The sequence below is a fragment of the Myxocyprinus asiaticus genome, chromosome 12 (genome assembly GCF_019703515.2).
Source record: "Myxocyprinus asiaticus isolate MX2 ecotype Aquarium Trade chromosome 12, UBuf_Myxa_2, whole genome shotgun sequence".
In the NCBI taxonomy this organism is placed as follows: Eukaryota; Metazoa; Chordata; class Actinopteri; order Cypriniformes; family Catostomidae; genus Myxocyprinus; species Myxocyprinus asiaticus.
In genome coordinates this window covers 40077967-40101017 of record NC_059355.1, presented here as the reverse complement: position 1 = coordinate 40101017, position 23051 = coordinate 40077967, and the positions used below count along the sequence as shown (strand labels likewise).

Genomic DNA, 23051 nt, shown 5'->3' with positions numbered 1-23051 from the left:
GCTCGCTCTGTGTTTGTTGCGTGCAGCAAGCTCATCTCAACAGAAAGGGTGAAAAATCTTTATAAGACAGACATGCTGGTGCGTAATCTAAAGATGTAATTCAAAAACTCACGGAAAAATTATTTAACTCCGATTGCATGAAGTTGAAAAGGTGAAGTCACGTTTGGCTGTTTTAATGTATTTTATGATTGAATAACAACAAAAACAAAACAATTGTGCAAACAATATCTAAAGCCAACTAAAGATTATATAAAAAGATGTATATTCAAGCTGACAGAGATGGGCTTCTCCAGGTGCGCCCAACTTTTTAACTGCAAGATCTACTTTTTTCTTTAACTAGTTCAACATGATCTACCCATTTTAGTTTAGAACTCAAATATGGGAAAACAGGCCATGGAAATAAAATGTTTTATCTTTTCAGAAACTATGTCTGCCCACCAGTCTTGTTTATTGAGGATATGTTATGTGGCTAAACTATTTTATAGAGATATAAAAGCCATTTTATTAGTTTGTTGTTTTTTAACTATCATTTTCATGCAAAACGGAATACACTATTCACAGAATTAAATACTTGAGATACATTATTTAACTCTAGTGATGAGCTACAGCCGTTGCAGGCACTGTTGCACGTGTGCTACATGCAGATTGCAAAAGATTGTCGCTTGCCACGTACCTTGTAAAATGCCCTTAAGCATCTGGACATTCAGTTTCTTACTGAGTAAAAACTTAAAAATTTCACATGCGGAGATAGCCATTTCTCCCTCCAGGTTAGCCAAAGTTTTATATTGCATCTGTGTGGCGCGAGACGCGCAGCTGTGGCTTTAACAGCAGTCTCACGTTGAGCTTTGACTGACAGCATACAGACAGACCTGCGGTTTTATTCAATAAATAAAGTTCTCTTTATTCCCACATTGAGTTTTACCTGTAATAATGGCCATAAACTATAAAATATTTATTATAAGTGGGGCATTGCTATTTTTAAACAATCATCATGAAATGTAATTTACATGAAGAGAAAGATTGCATTTACATTGAAATGGTAATTAATTTATACAGGACAGAACTCAAATGACAATTTGCTGAAAATAACCTTTTTAAATCGTCTGGATTCAGTCAGATGTATTGAACAGAATGTGTTTGCATCCGTAACTGCGTGTGTAACTTATCAAATCCGACGGACATCTTTTTCGTGACATTATTTTATGTTGCTTCATAAAAGCCTATATTGCAAAGTGATTGTGTAGATAAATGGGTTTAGATTGCATTCCAGTGTGTTTTTTGCTGAGTTCAAGCTGTCCTGCGCAGCGATGAAGGGCTTACCTTCTCTCGTGCATCTGGACACGCAGCACAGCAGTCGCATGCAGATGAGCTTACTGTGTGTGTCTGGCGGGTTTGTGAAAACTGGATGTCATCTTTTCAGGTGCTGTTGAATTGCTGAAGTGATGTTTTTTAGGTCCTGCATTATTTTTCAAATCTATAGTGAAGCGCTGTAACACAGCTGACACCTCTTGTCGTTATGTGTTTGCACCCTTGTCCTGTGATTGTGATAAATCGAGTAATCGTGACAGCCCTAGTCTGGAGCCCTGGTTTTCAATCCTGTTTGTGTAAAGATTTCTTAACTTTTGGCAGTCTTATCAAATAATGAGAAACAAGGAGTAAAGGAAATGTCAAATCCTAGTCAACAGGATGAGGCTGTGATGAGGCAGTCATGAGTCCATCAGTAAATAATGCATTGTGTGGTTTTGTTGTGCTGTGGGAGTGTTGACAGCAGCCCCAACATGCCAGTGAGCTCTCATGTCTTAGTTACAGCTGGCACTGATTCATGGCTCAAACACATGGCCTGTTTCTGTCACGCTGATCTGCCCCTGATACAAATCTCCTCACATGGCAGGAGATCCACTGAAGGTAAGTTAATTAAATCAATCTCAGGCCTGTCCAGCACTAGACTCTAGGGTTGCGTGGTTTACCGGTACTAACGAAGTATTGCGATACAATTTGTTTTTTAAACGGTACGATATCATCATGTTGCTAATTTTGGTACCATATTACAGTATGCTGTCATTAGCAAAATGATATGAGATGTGACAAATTTGAGATGAAATCAATGACAATTTGAAAAATAAAATAAAAAACCTCTGGGTATGGCCAAGTGTGATCATTAAACAGCAGAGGTATGTAATTAATTAAATAATATACAGTCACATACGCTGCAAGCTACAGAATGAAGAGGGGTCGCTCTGCTCTGTCTTATGTAGAGCCCGACCGATATGGGATTTGAGACCGATACCGGTTTTAGAGGGGGAAATTCACTGATTACTGATATGGTGTCCGATATAGTTCATTTTTGAGCTGGAATGAAAACAGACCTTTTCTGTGTGGATTGTGCACCAATTTTGCACCGATATGACTATGCAAAGGTACTCAGAAGGCTGCTTTCTTAAATATTTTTATCAAAGAATATTTGACATTATTATTATTGTACATTGTCAGCAAATTCTAGACATGAACAATGAGAAAATAAAGAATAAATAAAAATACAATAAATAGCTAAATAAAAATCAGTACTGTATGTTTAGTATCAGTCAGTTGCTGACCATTTAAATAAAGAATAAATACAAATACAATACATTGCTAAATAAAAATCAGTACTGTTTAGTATCAGTCAGTTGCTGACCATTTAAATAAAGAATAAATAAAAATACAATAAATAGCTAAATAAACATCAGTACTGTTTAGTATCAGTCAAATGCTGACTATTTTAATACTGCCAGTCTATTAGGGGCAGGTTGTACAACAAGGAGCATTTACACCTGCCGAGTCAAGAGATAAACCGCGTCAGTGGTGTTACACCGTATTCTGCTATACAAGTTCAGGGGAAACTTTCAATGGTGGAAAACCAGACTTTTAAATATTACATTTTGTAAATGCAATGACTTGTTCGGTTGAAGAGGGTACCAAACTGTGAATCCTGAACAGAACAGTTGGGTGAATACATGTTTACGCATTAGCTTCCACTCAGCTGACAAGGTATGAAAGTAGCTACGTGGTTAGCTAGTTAGCTATAAGCTCATTGTCACGGAGAGTAAAAGATGGACTTTATTTACTTTCCAGCATTGCGTCTCACCAACTAGGTAACAGCATAGCTTGAAATCAACACTCAGCAGACACAATCCACCACCGCACCATTGTCTGCTGAGCTGCAAAAAGATGCTCTGACAAACTATAGCTGGCTAATATAGCAAACAGATGTGATAAACATGAGTGACATGGTTGTCAGGGACAGGGTTAACGTTATATTAGTTATATTGAAAAGGGTGCACCAAATGATGGGGTCATTGTTTATTAACTTTCCAGTATTTCACAAACTAGTTAGCAACTTACTGTGAAGACACTGCTTAACTCCACACCGCTCAACACCGCACCGCTTAACTCCACACTCTCTGCAGAACCACATAAAATTGCTAATTTTTATTAAAAAAAAAATAAATAAATAAATAAAATATATATAATTATATTATTATATAATTATATTATTATATATTTTTATTTGATTACAACTGTATGTATACATTTTAATATACAACAATTTGTTCCGTCCTCGATTCTGATTGAATGAGAGACGTTCCATGAGCACTGATGGTCTTACACCATCAGCACTCGGACGCTTCACTGTGTGAATCACTCTGCTTGTGTTCATGCCATTCTAAACTAAAGTGTGAGAGCAGTGCATATGTGTTAAGAGCTACTATTTGTGTCTCTTTTACATTTTTTTTTTTTTACATTACATATGTTAGCCAGCAGGTGGTGGCAAAAGATCATTTTTGTGTGTAATATGAGCCAGTTAGGTGACATGAAGTGAATCCGTCAGCCAGTGTTTACATACAACAGCTCTTCGTGATCGCTCGTATTACTACTACACTACTAAAGCTAGGAAATAGCTTTAAATTTACAACTTCAGCATTACGGCTCATCACAGCTGAGAGACACAACAGACTGATTAATTACACAACTCAAGGCACTTACCTCTTGCGAGTTTCCACATTGGAGAGGACGTGCTGTTTAAAATGGCGGTGGAGACTGTGGTTCCTATAGTGAAAGACTCTTGCACACCCGCTACCACGAAATAGGGAGAAATACCCCACTTGGATGCTATTTTTCCACTGAGAAAGCTGATCTTCAGAAAGCTGACAGCATCTCTGCTTGGGATCAAGCACACGCTGCATCTCTCTGTCGCAATCGTGCTATATGGCCCTAAATCAGCACTGCTGTGATTACCTACGGCACTTGGCCTGCGGCCGAATCACAGCAGTGCTGATGTAGCGCCATATCGCACTCTTGCTCGTGTGATATTGCTTAATTAAACACCATTTGATCATAACATTTAATTAAAATATTTAACATGGAATCCAGAAAAATGTAAACGGAAACGCTTAATTTGAATCTGTAAGACTTTATGCAGTTCTTTTAATGAAGTCATTTTCTGTGTAATTTCCTAAAAAATCTGAGGCTTTTTATTTGTCGATTATAGTATTGATTTAATATCAATACCGAGGCACCAGGGCTGGAATCGTATCGAAGCTAAAATTTTGGTATCGGAGCAACGCTAGTAGACTCCCACACTTACCTCATATTGGAAAGTATATCTGGACCCAGGGGGGCAAACACAGCCAAGAACATGTTAAGTGGAGGATCATGCACTTTTTGACAAATTCCTGGCCTGGATTAGAGTAAATTCCCCAACTCACTGGGTGCTACAGTTGATGGACTAAATGATGCCACTCTCCAAACCGTTGTGCCCCTCTACACACACCTAGACCCCGTTTACATCTGGGGTTAAGATGTGTCTCTTGTAGGGATGGGACGATATATCAAATTTCAGTATATTGCAAACCAAAAAAATGACGAACCATATCGTGGCATAACTAGATATTTTGAAATTTGCAACATTGTTTCTGTCCATTTGATCATAAATGAAATGACCCATCGAACATCATAATTTCTCTATCGCTTGATTTTACCACTATTGCAAAAGATCCTCCATTATTCCTTAACTGTCAAACCCCTTTGACTATCAAACACATCCTATTGAACTGTAACACCTTTGAAACTAACAGACAACAATTTTATTCAGAGGCATACTTAATGGAAATATTTAGAAAGGTATGACCTGAACGTATTTAAAAATTGTATCTTGTATTAATCTCAAATGTTTTATAAAGCTTTGTAAATGTTATATATTTATTGTTTACCCTGTGCTTGCCATGTGAATAGCCTTGGTGCTGACATGCCGTTAAAAGTTAGTAAACAAACAAACCACTATTGTGTTTTTTTCTACAATGTTTACGGAGTTCACACAAGATCTTTGAAGTGCTTAAAGTGCTTGAATTTTAGCTTTTAGAAATTTAAGTACTGAAATACCTGGAAAATCGGATTGTTTTGATGAAAAGTGCTTGAGATTAAAACAGATTGTTTCCTCCATGTAATATGTGTCCATTAAAGATGAGGCGACTCCACTTTCATTGAATAATGTGTCTTAACATCCTTTCTGTTCTTTACAGTTAGATAAAAAAAGTAAAAATAAATATTAATTTTAATCTCACACAGCATGGATGCACTAAAGAAACCGAGAGATTCATGTTTATTTTCGCTGAACATAAACATGAATCATTGAATCATTGAAATGCACATTGAAATTCTTAGTGACAGTGCCTTTTTAGCATTTCTTTATACAAATGAATAAACTCAATGTTTTTACTTGTAAATTGTACACATTATTTAAAACAGTGATAGCTCATGTAATTATTATACCATTTCATGATATAACATTAATTAATATAATGTAGAATTTTACAAAGTTAAAATGTGATTATAATAATAACAAAGAAATGATTAAAAAATAAAATATTCAGTTTCACGTACTTTTTTCTGGACAGGTTTTGTTCAGTTCTATTGCTTGTTCTGCGCCTGTTCAGCCTGAATGTACCCCACTATTTTTGAAAGCTTATTTGTTTGTGATTTTTTCTTAGAGAAAAGTATATGAAAAACTCTTATTTAAACTTTGAGGATTTATATTTTGTATTAAAGAACTTTATTTCGATGAGAAATTATAATGTATATTTTGCTCAAAATTGCAATATTTAGTCATTTAAGTGTTATTATACCGAATCGAGATTATATCTAATTGTGAACCTAATATTGTATATCGAACCGAATCGTGAGATAACCATATCATCCCATCCCTATTCTCGGGTGATCCGTTCACATGTGGTCAGGTGAGACACATCACTGTTTATACCTGGTCGCTTAAATGCGTCTCCAGTGACAACTTGTCTTCTGATTTCAAGGGGAGGGTCTCAGATTTCATGACAACATACAGCAATCACTATGTCATTGTGTTACTGCACAATAATAAACCACGAAAAAGTCATAAAAGACAAAAAAAAGCACTAATAAAATAGGCATGCTGTTTCTCCCAACATTTCGAGCAGAATTATCCATTACTGTAGTGGATTACCTGTATTAAAGGAGCTTCAGACGTTTGTGCTTCTCATCTGTGTTGATGTCAGACACACTGAAGAAGTTCCGTGAAGTTCTCGTGCTAGTGTATGTATGTGTGCTTTTTTTTTATTTTCCGATCAGATGGTTCTTGCCTTTTAAAGCCACTCATAACCTGCAAAATTTAAACTTTTGTTTTAGCGCAATGGATGATTGACAGGTGAGGGGTGGCACTTCACTGCTGTCCAGTATTCAGGACGGAAAAGCGTTTACAACTCAAATGTGATGTGGTCACATGCGTTGTGGACTACCTTCTTATGTGTTTTTTGTTATCTGATTACAAAACGTTTTAGACCCTGTTTAGATCTGTATTTAGCGCTGACCACATGTGATCAACCCAAAACGCATCCAAATACCAGGTGTAAAGGGTGTCCTAGTCTCATTCCTTTTTCCTTGCGTTCCTCTGGGTCACACAAATTTTAAATACTCACATGATGATGATCTGATCAGTGCTTTTAATAAATAGTAGCAATGACACCTTTAAACAATGCAAGATGAAATGAGATATTGTAAATATGCTGCAAAATTCAGCAAGCAAGCATATCATGTAATCACATCATGAGTGCAGAGGCATCTGGAAAGAAACCATGACTCACTCATGACCCACCAGACACTGTGCAGTATGCCTTGGGTATACTGTTATTAACTAGCTAACAAACATTTTCCTGAAACGATAGTGCCAGAATACTTTATAGATGTATTTTTAAATCATAGATATTGGCAGATGGCAATATCTACTGTATCATTTCTAAAATTTCTAAAAATGTATAAGGTTTCAGCTGTAAAATTAGATTAGTTGAACATTTGAAAATATTTCTAAAATAATGGCCTATGCACACATTTGACTGCACATCAAGTGTATTGTACATAAGTGTGGTAAGTCTAAGTCAGTGTTTCCTGCACCGCTTTTCAGCAGTGTTGATTCATATTTTCAGCTTTTTAATTTTTGTGTTAAGGATATACATTTCTTCAGTTATTCTGCAGTGTGGTAGTTCCTGATCTTTTCTTTATCGCCCTGACCAGTGTAGACCAAGCGCATACTATTCCCATATGCTCTAAATATGCTCTCCAGTATCTTTGTCTTAGGGCCCTAAAAAGCTCATCTAGATTCCTCGTTGAGGTTGTATTGATTGGCATTGTGCTGGCCCCTTGAACATGATTCCTCATTATGAGGGATTGATTGGCTTCTAATTGGCTCTCTGTGAGAGAGGCAGCATACACTATCTGTCATAGGCAGTGGAAGAGATTTTGCTGCCATCAAAGGGCTACAGGTTTTCTCCAAAACTGAAACACCTGTTAGATGTATGCTGGTTGGATTTCAGTTTGTAAATCATTTGCGTTTAAGGGCAGGACCAGCAGGTTTTTCCAACCAGTGCTTTCATTGTATTTAGCTTATGCTCTGCATCATTTACAGTTTAGTTCTATGAAAAATTTAGCCCCACTGATATCTTGGGAGCAAAGTACCTCTACTTTATTAATGAACATGCACATCTCCTACAACTCTTAATATCAATTGGAACCTAAAGGCCAAAGTATACTTGGGCTGTCTGCGTTGCGGATCACTCAATGCATAGTATGCGTGACACAAATTTTGCATCAGCACAGTCCAGGCGGAATGACAGCGTGCGGTCCAGATTTTCTCGACAGGCGGACGTTGTCCTCGTCTGTGTGCATCGTCTGCGCATGCGCCTGCCATTGGTTGTACTAAAAGAGTATCACAAAGCAGCTGTAGTGGGCATGCGTCGAACGTGTTCATATTCATTCGCTGTCAGATGAGAATGTTTTGAAAACCAGGCGCAAGCAGATCCAGAATGCACAAAAACAAAGTAAACCCAGGCCTTAAACAAGTACGTAAACGCTAAGAAAATGAAATGTGTCAGAACGCAATTCCTAACCTAATGCAAGTTGCAGTAGTGTGAACTGGTCTTTTGTAGTGAGTTTTTCTCTTTCAGTCAGCTGCTGTCATTGTGGAGTCAATGTCATCACTGTCAACAGTTTGGAGAGAATTTTGCTGAGCAAGTTGGCTAATCTGTTGACATGTTGTTTATAGCTGGCTACCTGACTAATAACGCATCCGGTTTGATTAACAGACATTTGAAGGTAACCGTCAGCCCCTTGAGTACTGAGGTTTATTAACCCCACAATAATGCAAGAAAAATGCATGTTAATTATGTTCATTTGCATAGTTAGAGTAAAGTCCGGCCTTAAGTTTTCATTCATGAGCTTTAGAAATCTAACCACAAACTACAGAGGTAACATCCACAACCACAACTAATTTGAAAAACTGAGGACTCCCCCCATCAAAATGTTTAGACAATCCAAAAACATTTGTGGACTGTAGTTCTCCCCTACTCGGTTGAATCCTTTCTTAACCCCAGCTGCTGCCAGATGTTGGCCATTGTGCTTGAGGAACGTGGACTGGCTCAGGCTGCATGACGCTCTGCCACAGATCTGAGACACAGCCCCTTATAACTCAACACTGCGCCGAAAAGAGAACGAGCCTGCAGCGTGGAGCCGCTGCCTGTCTTTGAACTGTTAGAGTGTGTATTTGTGCACAGAAGTAAAAATGAGGTTTGCAAAAGATTTTCTAACCATAATTTTGTCACTGATTCTATGCATGGGTTAAAAAACAAAAAAAACTTGCAATACGATACTATGCCTACTTGTTAAATTTTCTACATTTTATAATTCATTTCTTACCTGACAACGTTCAAACCTGGTGTGTGCATGATGCAATTTGGTGCATATTTACTTCAGTCAATGGTGTCAAATGTGCTTTGCTTCCGGTTGTATGCAAAGAAAGATGTTCTCATGTTTATACTAAACGCACCAGGTAGGGTCCAAGCGTCATAACAGTCACCAAGCATCATATGCAAATGTTGTGGCATGTGAATAAATTTACCCAGCCGGCTATGTAAGCTTCTAGAAATTACAACATAAGCAATGGTTTATTCATTGATTTATCTTCTCTTTTCTGCAAATAAATAAGGACGAACGGCTAAAGGCTAAAATGCCATAGGGATAAAAAATATATTTTGAAGAAATAATACCAATAAATTGTGGCAAAAATAATGAGCAATATTTAAAATTCTCAATTCCCCAGCCACTGGCAAATTTGTTTAAATAAGCCATTTGTTTATATTTGTTTAAATAATCCATAAGCCATTCGTTTAAAAAAAAAAAAAAATAAAAAAAAAAAAAAAGGAAAAACAAAAAGTTCATTTTGGACATGCAACAACAGGAAGGAAATTTGAAAGCAACACTGTAAAATCTAATTTATTGACCTAACTTGGTTTGCATGCGTTTATTTTTTATTTTATTTTTTTATATAAAGTAAACACACTTATTTGGCTCAAGTAAACTGAACTTAATTTTTTTAAGTAATGTTAACTAGATACAAGTAAGCTCATCTGTGATTTAAAGTATCTACTTTTTTAAATAATTATTATTTTCTACAGAAGTTCCCTTGTTTTGACAAAACATACATAATTTATTCAAGTACAAGGGCTTATGGGTATATTAAACAGACGCAATTTTGTACTTGATAATTTTGAGTTCATAGTACTCAAAGCCAAAGTTTAAAGAACGTATATATTTGAGTTATGATTCCAAAATGTGACATTTCAAGTACTGTTTAATAAGGACCACTTAAATCTTTTTATTGACGACAACTTTCGCATTTAGAGAGTAACGGTAACTTAAATAAAACTAGTAATAATAGTAAAAAACTAAGCTTAAGTTGAGTAAATTATGTTTTTACAATTTGAGAACTATTGGTATTTACAGTGAAGAGTGGAAGTCAAGATTTTAAGTGAACATAGAATCTAATCTGTTCCTCACACAGAGCGATCAAAGAGCAAAAGCACATACATTTTGCTACCTTTACAATTAAGTGATTTGTGCAACAACAAAAAGAAGAAAATTCAACTAATTCAATTTCGTTTCATTTAAATCTTTTAAAGAATTATGTATGTATTTTTTTGGACTAATATGCAAACTAAAACTCATTAAATTGTGACTAAAAAGACACTTGTGGGCTGTGAACAATTAAGAATTATTTTATGGAGCTTATATGACACATACTTGTCCTTTTTGGAGCTTGACAGTTACTGTGAATTTCATTGTATGGAAAAGAGTTGTCCGGACGTTCTGATGTACAACTTCTTTTGTATTCCTTGGTCAATAAAATATATATATATATATATATATATATATATATATATATATATATATATATATATATATATATTAAGAGTGATATGAGGTTGAGTAAATCTAAGAATTTTCAGTTTTGAGTGAACTATCCCTCTTTCGTGCCACTTGGATGTGTATACTTTGTTTTGACAGGGTGTTGGTTTGTTTTAGCAGACCAGCAGAATGAGCACTGTTCTCAGTCCTGTTTGTGACAATGGGGGCAAACCTTCTTGCTAATCTGATTAGTCCCAATGGCAATGACAAGCTGTAAATGTCCCACCCTATAATCCTCACAGTCATTTATTAAAGGAGTAGAGTAATGAGATTATGCATTTAGCAGACCCACACAGCTGGCAGTGGGTCATCATCACTGGGGGACCAGTGAAAGGGTTTAATCGCTGGACTGCCTGTGGAGGGCATTATCTGGCTAGGTATGTCTTAATAAGCCCAAACTATGCTTCGGTCAGACTCGGACGCTCACAGGATGCGTGATGCAGATTTCATCAACAGCAGAGTATGCAAGCATTGAACGCGTGCATCCCGATTTTTCTAACCGTGTGTCTTTAAATGCGCAGAATGCACATGCACCTGGAAATTATTTGCATGAATTAGTAGGTCCACAAGGTGGCAACACTCACATTTGAGCCATTGCTGTCACGAAGATGTGCTAGAAGTAATCGCTGGTAAATAACAGGAGACAAAGGTAAAAACAACAACAGTAGATGTGCACGTCAAGAGCGCGTGTGTGAGGAGGTCAGGAGATACTTACATTTGTATAACTATAGACATCTTTATGGGTCTAAACTCCTGAAGAGAAATTGTCCGGTGTATTATAGCAGTCGAAGCACATATGCACTAATCTCCTGCGTATGCGTGCACAGTCAGATGGAGTATACTTTCAAAGGCTCGTGTTCGACTGTACGCAGACGCTGAGTGTTCGCGTCAAAATCGAAGTATACTTTGGGCTTTAATGTCCTCGGTGCAATCCACAGAATCATGCATTACAGCATCTTTAAAAGATTTGTCTTCAAAAAGAAGTTTTAATACTGTTACTAAAGGCTAGTAAATTACTTAAAGCTTTAGTTAATGAACTTGTAATTGTCTGTTACCTTCAGGCTCATCAGGTGAGTAAAGGGTTCATTCTTTTGCTTGGCACAGATCTAGTGACACGCACTCTCATACAGACTATCAACTCTGGTTGGTCCCACAGGAAACCTCGGATAAATTCCCAGATGGTGGCTCAGCAGGTGGCCCAGCAGTACGCCACCCCTCCTCCCCCAAAGAAAGAGAAGAAGGAAAAGCCAGAGAGGCCTGAGAAGGATCGGGCTGAGGGGGAGGGTCTCGACAGAAAACCACCCGACAGCGAACCCACAGACAAGGACAAGAGCGAAAAGGAGCAGCCCGACAAAGAGAAAAAGGATCGAGAGAAAGAGATCACCCCAGCTATAACCAAGAAACCCAACAGCAAAAAGAACAGGTCTGTTCGTCACAAATAAAAGTGTGTGAAATTTTAGATTTTCTGCTTCATAGCAATGGTTTTCAATTGCTGAGTCATGACCCAAAAATGGGTCGCAGGTCAGTTCTGATAGGGTAGTGGACAGCTGGGAAAAAAACAATGAAAAATACAAATAATAAAATGCAACTTACCATTATACATTACAATGGGTGTTCCTTCAACTTCAGATACTTTAATATCCCAGGGGTTTATTTGTATTAAAATGGACATATTTCAGTTTTTCTTTTATATGATAATACATTTTAAAAATAAAAATTACATGTTAAAAAACTATAATAATCAAAAAAATAAAAAAAATAAATAAAAAACAAAAAAGTGAAATAAACCTAAGCATTTCAGTGTGAAAATGTTTTCATTTTGTATTTTTATTTTTCAAAAATTGTCCCACATTTGTAGTCATTTTCTCCACACCACAAATTTTGCCCCTTATTAAAGGTTTTAAAAGTGATTCAAGATAAATATCACTTGTGAGCAGAGTGTTTTTATTGGGCGTCATTTAAAATCAAGCTGTATTTTTGCCAGATTTTGCAAAAAGTGTGAAAATATTTTATTGTTTATTTTTAGGATACATAAAATGTGACAATGAATTACCCTTAGCAAAACAAATTAGTTTACCATTTTCTTTCAAAAATATTAAAAATGTAATTTCCATCAGTCATTTCCGCCTTCGAATTTCCTTTGAACACAATACAGAATTTGAGATGTTGGGTAAATGACACTGGTGGGAATTTTCATGACTTTCTAGAATTCACACTGATTCAGTGCCCAATGTTGAAGAAACACCCAGCCATGCATACTTAGGATAGCAAAATACATGGGCTTATCAACTTTTATAAAGGGAGAAATAAATTCTTCCCATATCTTTTGTTGCTGACGTCGAAGTCTGTGTCTTCAGTCAAACTATTTCACTTGGTAGAAGCTAGGCAAATAATGACAGGTTGTGTGACACCCTCATCCTCGAAAACCATGAACAAAACTATGCAACGTTAAAAAAATACTTCCCAGACTACATTAAATACAGGTTCAGTTTCTGACCACAGTGTCTTTTGTATGGTGAATTACTGGTTGCCAAGACTATTATTACTTTAACATTATATTAATATAGTTCAGTGCTTTGTTTATTTTTTTAGGATAAATATATTTTGGTAATGTGTTGGGTTGCTACTTCATATCCTCAATGTAAAATCTGGGTCCTGAAGCAAATCCAGTTGAGAACCATTGCTTTATGGCACATAATCTAATAAGCATTTCTGATCTCTTTCTAGACCCAAGTCAGACATCCATCAAAGCCCACCCAGTGAAAGAAACAGCATTCAATCTGGCAAATCCACAACCAAAACCAAGAACTCTCACATCTCCAGGTACCTCACGTTTATCACGGTGTTCGACCATTTTTTAGACAAATAGGATTAAAAAGCAGTGCTTAGTGCTTCAGGAAGTTCCTCGCCTTTCCAGTCTCATAAAGATACTTAATGCCACTATATGAAAGACAGAATAATGGCAGTATAATAATAATAATATAAAAACTACAGTTTAAGTTCTGACTTGTCAGCTTGAGAATCTGTTGTAAGTCACTCTGACCGTGAACAAAGCTAGCAGACAGCAGTGAAAGTCACTGTAAAAGTGGCTGTGATTTCACAAATGTCTCTCTTTCTCGCTCTCTCTCTCTCTCTCTCTCTCTCTCTCTCTCTCTCTCTCTCTGTCTCCATCGCTTTCTCTCTGAATGAGTGAGTTGTGGGCTGATCTCAAATGAGCAGCACAGTTTTACTCCCACACACACGCCTTGTTGGCTGCCTTCCCATCATTCTGTTTCTGTCTGCCACTGCCAGCAGAGTTCATTGTGCACATTGTATTGGAGGCATACTAACTGAGGCTAATGCCAATCAATGAGATTTGGCTTTGTGCATTTGCCAAGCTGTAAACCCTGGAAATATGTCTGTTTTTGTCAGGTTTTCTGAAAGATTTGTGGAGAGCTTTTTGTGTAAATGCCACTTTTGGTGATGATTTAACTTTTATATTTCTGCTGTTCAATATTAATCTTGATTATGTGTGTAATCTAGAGGGTTTCTTGCTTTTTGATAGAGAAAATGGATGTTAATAATTGGAAAATCTGGCCTTATTTTCTCAAAACAATCTTTTCAACTAATTTATTCAAAGGACTGCATAATAAAAACTGTATTACTGTAGTACTACTGTACTACTAAAATGTTTGAGGAATATTACTTTTAAAAGTAATATTCAGTAATGCATTAGTCTTAATAAAATTAAATAATTGCATTTTAAGGCAAGTAACACTTCGTTTCTTTTTTTTATTTTTATTTTATTTTATTTTTTTAATGTTTTTCTAAAGGTGTTTGGGTAGGCTGTTCAAAGTCTTATTTTTGTTGTGGACAAGTTGTTTGCCCCCCTGACATAATTTGCATGCTCTGACTATACCCCCATCCTTTTCTTCAGTAAAAAAAAAAAAAAATGCAAATACTTCCAACGGTGAAACACATGACTTTGGCCCTCCATATGTAAGCAGAAAAAGCTTACGTGTGCTGTGTAGGCCTTTGTAACTATTGTGTGTTATGTGCAGGCCCAGTTGCAATCTGCAGATTTTTCCTACTTGCAGATTTTTGGCGAACCGGTTCCCCATGGGCCTGGTTATGGGGAACAAAGAGAGTTTCAATTGTAATTTTTTGTTAATAAATAAAAGCAGCATATGCTACATTTTTGACAACATAACGCAGGTATTATAGACACTAGGAGTGTAACCGTTCTTGGTAAAAAAAAAAAAATTAACCGTACTGTTCACTACCCACGGTTCGGGAAGCATTGGCACCGCGGTTGGTTCACCTCAAGTTTAATGTCGCATCTGGAGCACAAGTTTTGGTCAAGAAAACAAAGCGTCAAACAGACAGGCACAGTTACAACCTCCGCTAATGCACCTGAATGCATCTGTTTCATGTGGGTCAACTTGATGACATCACTGTTCTGCAAGCGTTGTGTGTAGTTGAAAATGGCAAGTGGAGAAAACAACCCGCTGATCGAGATGCCCCTGCATTTTTCCTTTCTGGGAACATTTTCTTTTTGCAGTCAATTACAACAGCGATGGTCAAAAGACGTTTACAAAACAGGCACCGTTTGCAGACATCGCTCGACACGAGTGCCGTATAATGGTAATATGTCAATAATGCGCGTGAGGGTTTATTTAATATGCGCAGGCAAGTTCTTTCTGTTTCCTCACGCGGCTGTAATCTATCATGAGCGTCAAAAATGCACTTTGAATAATGACAATAATTATAGTAATACGTTGATACATGATTAATCTTTTACGTGGACATCACCGAGGGAAAGAACCGCAGGTGAGCCGAGACTACACACACTCCCTTCCAATGCTAATTCGGACAGACATGAAGCAATAACTAGAGCGCTTGGGGTGTTCATGTGGGATTTCCACGTATGATTAAAATACTCGAGCAGCATTATCACAACATCCCTTCTCGTATGCATTTTAATAGCAAGGTTATTCATTTTATAGTGATGTTCAGCTTCCAAATATTGAATATATGTTGAGATGAGATTGAAGTGCACTTTGTTGATGTGTGTTGCGTGTTAGTGCAGGTATTAAGTTAAAATGTTGATTTAGTAATTAATTTTTTTTTTTTTTTTTTAATTAAAGATCCTGATGAAAATTAACCATGGTTTACTATAGTAATATTGTAGTAACCATGACTGCGGTCACCATGGTTTTCTTTGCAGAAATCATGGTTTTGTTACAATTAACTGTAGTTTCTATATAGTAGCCATGATTTTACTATATATTGTAACCATGACAGTATAGTGGTTACTATGATTTTACTACAAATGCCATGGTTAAACTATGGTTTCTGTTGTAAAACAATGATTGTTATTCAAGGGCAAACTTGTTGATGTGTTTACCAAATAGAGTAATCTTTGTATTTGGCAGTAATATATTTTTTTTCAGAACATAACAAATACCGAACCGAACCGAAACCGTGACCCTAAAACTGTGATGCAAACCGAACTGTGAGAAATTCAAACTAGACACATTGCTTTACTCCTTATAGGGTTGTCATGATACGAACATTTCAGGAGTCGGTACCAATACCAGTAACATTTTACGATTCCACAAAAACAAATAAAAACAGAAACGGGCAATATGCTATAGAACACACTCTTTAAGACGATTTAACAAAGTTAAAAGCATCAATGTAAATAATACATTAAAACAATTGCATGTTTCCTTGATGAGTTTCTCAATTAAGTGAACATTGCTTAGTTGGACCCTATGAAATCAGTTTGATTTATTTTTACTAAATTCAGTTCCGTTGATGTCTAATCAAAGGAATTAATAAAACCTTAATTAAATGAAAATAGAGCAATTACTTTTCAATAGACCATTGCATTTTTTAAACAAATTGTGTTTTAATTTGTTTAAAAGAGTGATCCCACAGCGTAATCCAAAACACAATTTTATTTTTTATTTTTGTCAAATAAAGTGCTGCACAACAGAGCATCACTTTATAAATGAAAACATTGATAAAAACTTAGGGTTAGGTTGGGGGTTAATCTAAAATAAATTTATTGTCAATGTTAATACTTATTTTAGTTTGATTAATTGTCCATTTTAGTGTAAAAGGAGTAATAGCATGCGATCATAAGCCAGTGAGCATTTGAAAGCAGCCATCTGTCAGTCAGACCAAATTGAATCAGTGCTCGTTACTACTGGTACTGCAGAAACACTGGAATTGTTACATTTAAAAAACAAAAAATGTATTATCGACTTGGTACCGATGTACCGGTACTTTTGACATCACTAACTCCTTATCTCTTAGAAGGTTGTTCTGATTATGTAATGCCCATTGCTTGTACAGTATGCTACAAGACTGTTTTGATCACACGGACTGGGAGATGTTCCGGTCCGCCTCTGATGACGACATCAAGGTCTACGCTGATAGCGTAACGTGTTTCATCAGGAAGTGCACAGAGGATGTTGTACCGACCAAAACAATACGGATCTACCCTAACCAGAAACCATGGATTAATAGCGATGTTCATGCGCCACTTAATGCGCGGACCTCCGCTTTTAATTCTGGGAATGCAGAGGAGCATAAACAAGCCAGTTAATGCCCTCCGCAAAACTATCAGAGCAACCAAACACCAGTACAGGGACGAGATTGAAGGACAGTCCAACACCACCAACTCTAGAAGCATGTGGCAGGGAATTAATATCATCACAGACTTCAAAGGGAATAAAAACTCCGCCGTGAACACCACTGCCTCTCTCCCGGATGCTAAATACTTTTTATGCTCATTTTGAGGGAAATAACACCGCCCTCGTGGAGAGAGCTCTAACGGCCGAAGCTACAGAGGTTAGTTCACTCTCCGTCTCTGTAGCGGATGTAACCTGATCCTTCCGACGGGTGAATATCCGTAAAACCACGGGTCCAGACGGCATTCCGGGCCACGTCATAAGAGCGTGCACGAACCAACTGACTGGTGTTTTTACAGACATTTTCAACCTTTTCCTATCTTTGTCTGTAGTCCCCACATGCTTTAAAATGTCCACCATTGTACCTGTACCAAAGCAATCCAAAATCACTTGCTTAAATGACTGGCATCCTGTTGCTCTAACCCCCATCATCAGCAAATGCTTTGAGAGACTAATCAGAGATTACATCTGCTCTGTGCTGCCCACCTCACTGGACTCACTGCAGTTTGCTTACTGCTGCAACCACTCCACTAATGATGCCATTGCATCCACACTACACACTGCTCTCTCCCACCTGGAAAAAAGTTTTGAAACACTTACTCATTCTTTATTATAATTTTTTTTCACATTTTAGAATAATAGTAAAGTCATCAAAACTATGGATTAACATAAATGGTATTATGGGAATTATGTTGTGACTAAAAAAATCCAAAATAAATCAAAACTGTTATATTTTAGCATCTTCAAAGTAGTCACCCTTTGCCTAGATTTTGCAGACATGTACTCCTGACATTTTCTCAACCAACTTCTTGAGGTATCACCCTGGGATGCTTTTTAAACAGTATTGAAGGAGTTCCCATCTATGTTGGGCATTTATTGGCTGCTTTTCTTTATTATTTGGTCCAAGTCATCAATTTTATTTATTTTTTTTAATAAAATTTTTGTTTTATAATGAAATAAATTAATATGGTGGCACAATTATATTTTTGTCTACAAAACTAATTTCAAACATTTAAGCATACGCCTTCAGATCATGAGAAACATTTCAGTCAAGTGTTTCAAAACTTTTGACCGGTAGTTTATGTGAGAATGCTGTTTGTAGACTACAGCTCAGCATTCAACACCATAGTGCCCTCCAAGCTTGATGAGAAACTCCGGGCTCTGGGCTTAAACAGCTCACTGTTTAAGGAGCTTGTGGTGGACTTCAGGAGAAAAGACAGGGAACATAGCCCCATCACCATCAATGGAGCACTGGTGGAGAGAGTCAGCAACTTCAAGTTCCTCAGTGTCCACATCACTGAGGAACTCACATGGTCCATCCACATTGAGGCCGTTGTGAAGAAGGCTCACCAGCGCCTCTTCTTCCTGAGATGGCTGAGGAAGTTTGGAATGAACCACCACATCCTCGCACGGTTCTACACCATCACTGTTGAGAGCATGCTGACTGGCTGCATCACTGCAAAGGGTGGCGTGAACTGCCAGACACATCATCGGCGGTGAGCTTCCCTCCCTCCAGGACACATATACCAGGTGGTGTGTGAAAAAAGCTCGAAGGATCATCAGAGACTCCAGCCACCCAAGCCATGGGCTGCTCTCACTGCTACCATCAGGCAGGCGGTATCGCAGCGTCAGGACCCGCACCAGCCGACAGCTTCTTCCCCCAAGCAATCAGACTTTTGAACTCTTGATCTCTCACGATCAATATACATCAGCACTGCACTTTATTAATCTCACACTGGACTGTCATAAATTATATTCTCTCTTAACAACACACTGGCAACTGACTATCAACCAACAGCCTGAATGTCAATACAGTACATACAACCTACTGTATATTATATATATATATATACTATTCTTATTGTATACTGTGTATTCTATATTGTGTGTATGTGTATTCTATTGTGTGTATTGTATACTGTACATTGTATATTATTATTTGTATATTGTGTTGTGTGTAATTATGTGTATATTAGATATGTAAATTGTGCTGTGTAAATCTGATGTTTATTGTAAATTGTTATATGTCTCATCACTGTCATGACTGCTGTGTTGCTCGGATCTGCACCCAAGACTTTCACCCACTGTTGCACTTGTGTATATGGTTGAGTGACAATAAAGGGATTTTATTTGATTGTAATGCATTAGGGGCTGTTCACACAGAATGTGTTTCTGTGTCTGTCTGAGCTGTTTTTAATTGTAAACATTAGGGGTGTAACGGTTCAAATTTCTCACAGTTCTGTTTGTATCACTGTTTTAGGGTCACGGTTTTGGTACGGTTCGGTATTTGCAATGTAAAGGAAAAATATATTACTGCCAAATCCAAAGTAAGAATAATCTATTTGGTAACAAACACTTCAACAGGTTTGCCCTTAATAAAAATCATTGTTTTACAGTAACCATATTTTAACTATGGTATTTGTAGTAAAAACATAGTAACAACAAAATCAACATGGTTACTGTCATGTTTACAATATATAGTAAAATGATGGTTACTATATGGGGACTACATTATTACTGTTGTAAAACCATGGTTAATTGTATCAAAACCATGATTTCTGCAAAGAAAACCATGGTGACAGCAGTCATGGTTACTACAATATTACTATAGTAAAACCATGGTTAATTTTCGCTGGGTCTTTAACTAATCGCTTTAGTTATTGTTTTATGCCTGTCTAATAGGGAGTGTGTGCAGTTTCAGCTCATCTGCGGCTCTGTGTGCACTGTGTGCTATCTTTCCCCGGTGATTTTGGCCTAAATGATCATATGTTGATGTATTACCAGTATATGCCACTCATGTTGAGCGATTCTGCAAACAGTACCTGTTTTGTAAACGTTTTTTGACCATCGCTGATGTAATTGCCTGCAAAAATATGTTTCCAGACAGGAAATCCAAATAATGCAGGGGGCTTCTCTATCAGCTGCTCATTTTCTCCACTTGCCATTTTCAAATACACACAGAACAGTGATGTCATGAAGTTGACCCAAGTGAAACACAGGCAGAGCATATCCATCTACAGATCCATTCAGGTGCATTAGCGGAGGTTGTAACTGTGTGCGTCTATTTGACGCTTTATTTTCTTAACGAAACCTTGTGCTCCAGATGCGTCAATAAACTTGAGGTGAACCGTGGTGCCAATGCTTCCCGAATCGTGGGTGGCGAACAGTACAATTAGTTTTTTACCGAGAACCGTTACGCCCCTAGTAAACATGCACTAGACAGATGTCTTTAAACGTTTTGCAATGTCTCATTTTTTAAGGCTGTTTTTAAGATGCTCCCTCAAGATAAAAAAAAATAATAATTTAAAACTTCTTAATATGCATTTTGAGACAACTGCATGTTTGTTTGTTTTTTTCATTTGTAGTGATGCATCTATTTTATTTATTTTTAATGCAAGAGTGTGTTCTGTCTGAACTGCTCCTTACATGCCAACACTAATACTGAACATCTCTTTTCCACGTCCTCAGGCCCAAGCTGAAAAACATTGACAGGAGCACAGCCCAGCAGCTGGCCATCACGGTGGGGAATGTCACAGTGATCATAACAGACTTTAAGGAGAAGACCCGCACCTCCTCCACCTCCTCGTCCACAGTCACCTCCAGCGCAGGCTCTGAACAGCAGCATCAGAGCTCTGGCTCCGAGAGCATGGACAAGGGCTCATCCCGTGCTTCAACACCAAAGGGAGACCTCTTGGTCGGGCACGATGAGTCATTCTGAGCAGCCCGGACACTGTCGAAACAGTGGGAACCCCAAGGGATGTACTTTTTCTCCATTCTCCTTCACTTTACCCTGAGCTGACTCATCTTCATTTCTGTCACTGAAAAATGGATGTACATTCATCCCTCTATACACACTCAGATACACATGCATTTTTTGTGAATGGTGCAAACAACACTGGACAATGGATTTGGGCCTTTTGGGCAAAATTTTCCTCCCTACCCTTCCTGGAGGCATCCCACTCTTGTATGTATTGTTTTATATTTGTAAGTGGATGTGCAACTGAATCAAATTTTTTTTTTTTTTTTTTTTTGATTGTTAAAAAATATATATGTAAATGTCCGCTGTGCACAAAACCCACCAACATTTTAATGATTCCGTACCATTATTGCTCTTATTTATTATGTTGCATCTTTCTACTTGGAGTTCTTTTTTTTTTAAGCTTTGCTCAGCTTAAGTAGCTCAAGCCGACAGCTTCCCTCTAGTGTTCAATGATTTGATGGAATCTCCTGAGAAACTTCTCATAATGGTGCTAGATATACTGTGAAATGGTTTCAGTCCTCAGACTGGCATTCACACCATGGAAAAACAGAATTCAGTGGAAATATTTATGCTCTGGTGTCAGTCTGCATTCTTCTTTTGCTTTGATTTGGGATTTTTCCATTTTGCAAGACTGATTTGAACATTTGTGCACTGGGGTCCCAAGATCCTGTGTCATCTGAGGATACTTTTCCCAACTAAATAAATGGAATGGTGTTTTGCATCTTTTCTGTATAGAGAAGACAACTGGGAATTACAGACTACAAGAAGACATTGTGAGCTTTGGATTTGAAAATGCAGAGTTGTTCTCAAGAAACAGCATCAATAACAGAACTTTAATGTGTTAACATCAGGTTTTGCAGATGTATTCAGAACTTTTTTTATTTGACAGCTTTTGTTGTCTTTTATGGTATATACATGTGACGTATTGTAAAAACACTAAAAAGTTTTGACGTCTCAAGTCCATATGCCTTTTAATGTTGAAAAACTACATTTTTGAGTTCTGTAGATTGTTTTTCTGATTTAAAAGAAACCGATTTTAATGTTAGGAACTTACTCAACTTGTTTAATCTGAACACAAACGTGTAATTTTTCCACTACTCAAATTCCATTGATGGGCCATGTGGTATTTATAAAACAGTACAACCGCTAGAAATAGAAGACATTAAAGAAATTGATGTGACTTGTGAATGTGCTTGAGAAAACTTGACTCACTCACTAAATGCAAGGGAATTCTTGCCAGCAAAGTGTTCAGTACTAACATTTTTCTATTTGTTTATTTTAATTTCACATAAAAGAGTCAAAAGCATGATTTCAGACAATAACCCCCCTCCCCATCAATTCAAAATACTCTTAAAAAAAGATGTCTAGCTGGCAGTCCCACAAAAATAAAGGTCAGCATATCTTCCCTTTAGAACTGTATTAAACTTGTACAAAGTATGTGTATATGATATGAGTTTTATTTATTGAAGGACCAAAGGAATTTGATATTGATGACATGCTAGGCAATTGAATAATTCAAAATGTAATTACCATATGTGTGATATAACATTTTAATAAAGTCTAATATAATCCATTTCAGTTGTGTAATTCTTGTCCACTTGATATATGCAGAATGTTTGTACATTTGTAAATTCATAGACCTTCAAGTCAAAACTGTAAGGACTTCTGTCATCGTAGTTTGTTAGTTCGGAATTTTCCCTCCATGACATGTTAATATGTTAAGTTTTTTAATTAAAATAAAAACAAGTTGTATTGATTTGGATTTTGTTTTTTGAACATACATATATACACACACACGCACAAGTATG

At 37.0% G+C, this 23051-nt stretch overlaps 1 protein-coding gene across 2 annotated transcripts in view; it reads left to right on the top strand.

Moving 5' to 3' along the window:
* Window positions 1-22816, top strand: part of LOC127449122 (RING1 and YY1-binding protein B) — a 38822-nt gene extending 16006 nt beyond the window's left edge. Inside the window, exons 1-4 of one of the 2 annotated variants that reach the window (XM_051712315.1) lie at window positions 8543-9126; window positions 11960-12226; window positions 13531-13626; window positions 20952-22816. In XM_051712315.1, coding sequence (XP_051568275.1) covers window positions 9122-9126; window positions 11960-12226; window positions 13531-13626; window positions 20952-21201 — 618 coding nt within the window. In that variant the 5' untranslated portion in view covers window positions 8543-9121 and the 3' untranslated portion in view covers window positions 21202-22816. Of the gene's footprint in view, window positions 1-8542; window positions 9127-11959; window positions 12227-13530; window positions 13627-20951 lie in introns of those variants that run through there. The other variant, XM_051712314.1, reaches the window with a different exon arrangement.
* Window positions 22817-23051: the final 235 nt, after the last annotated feature.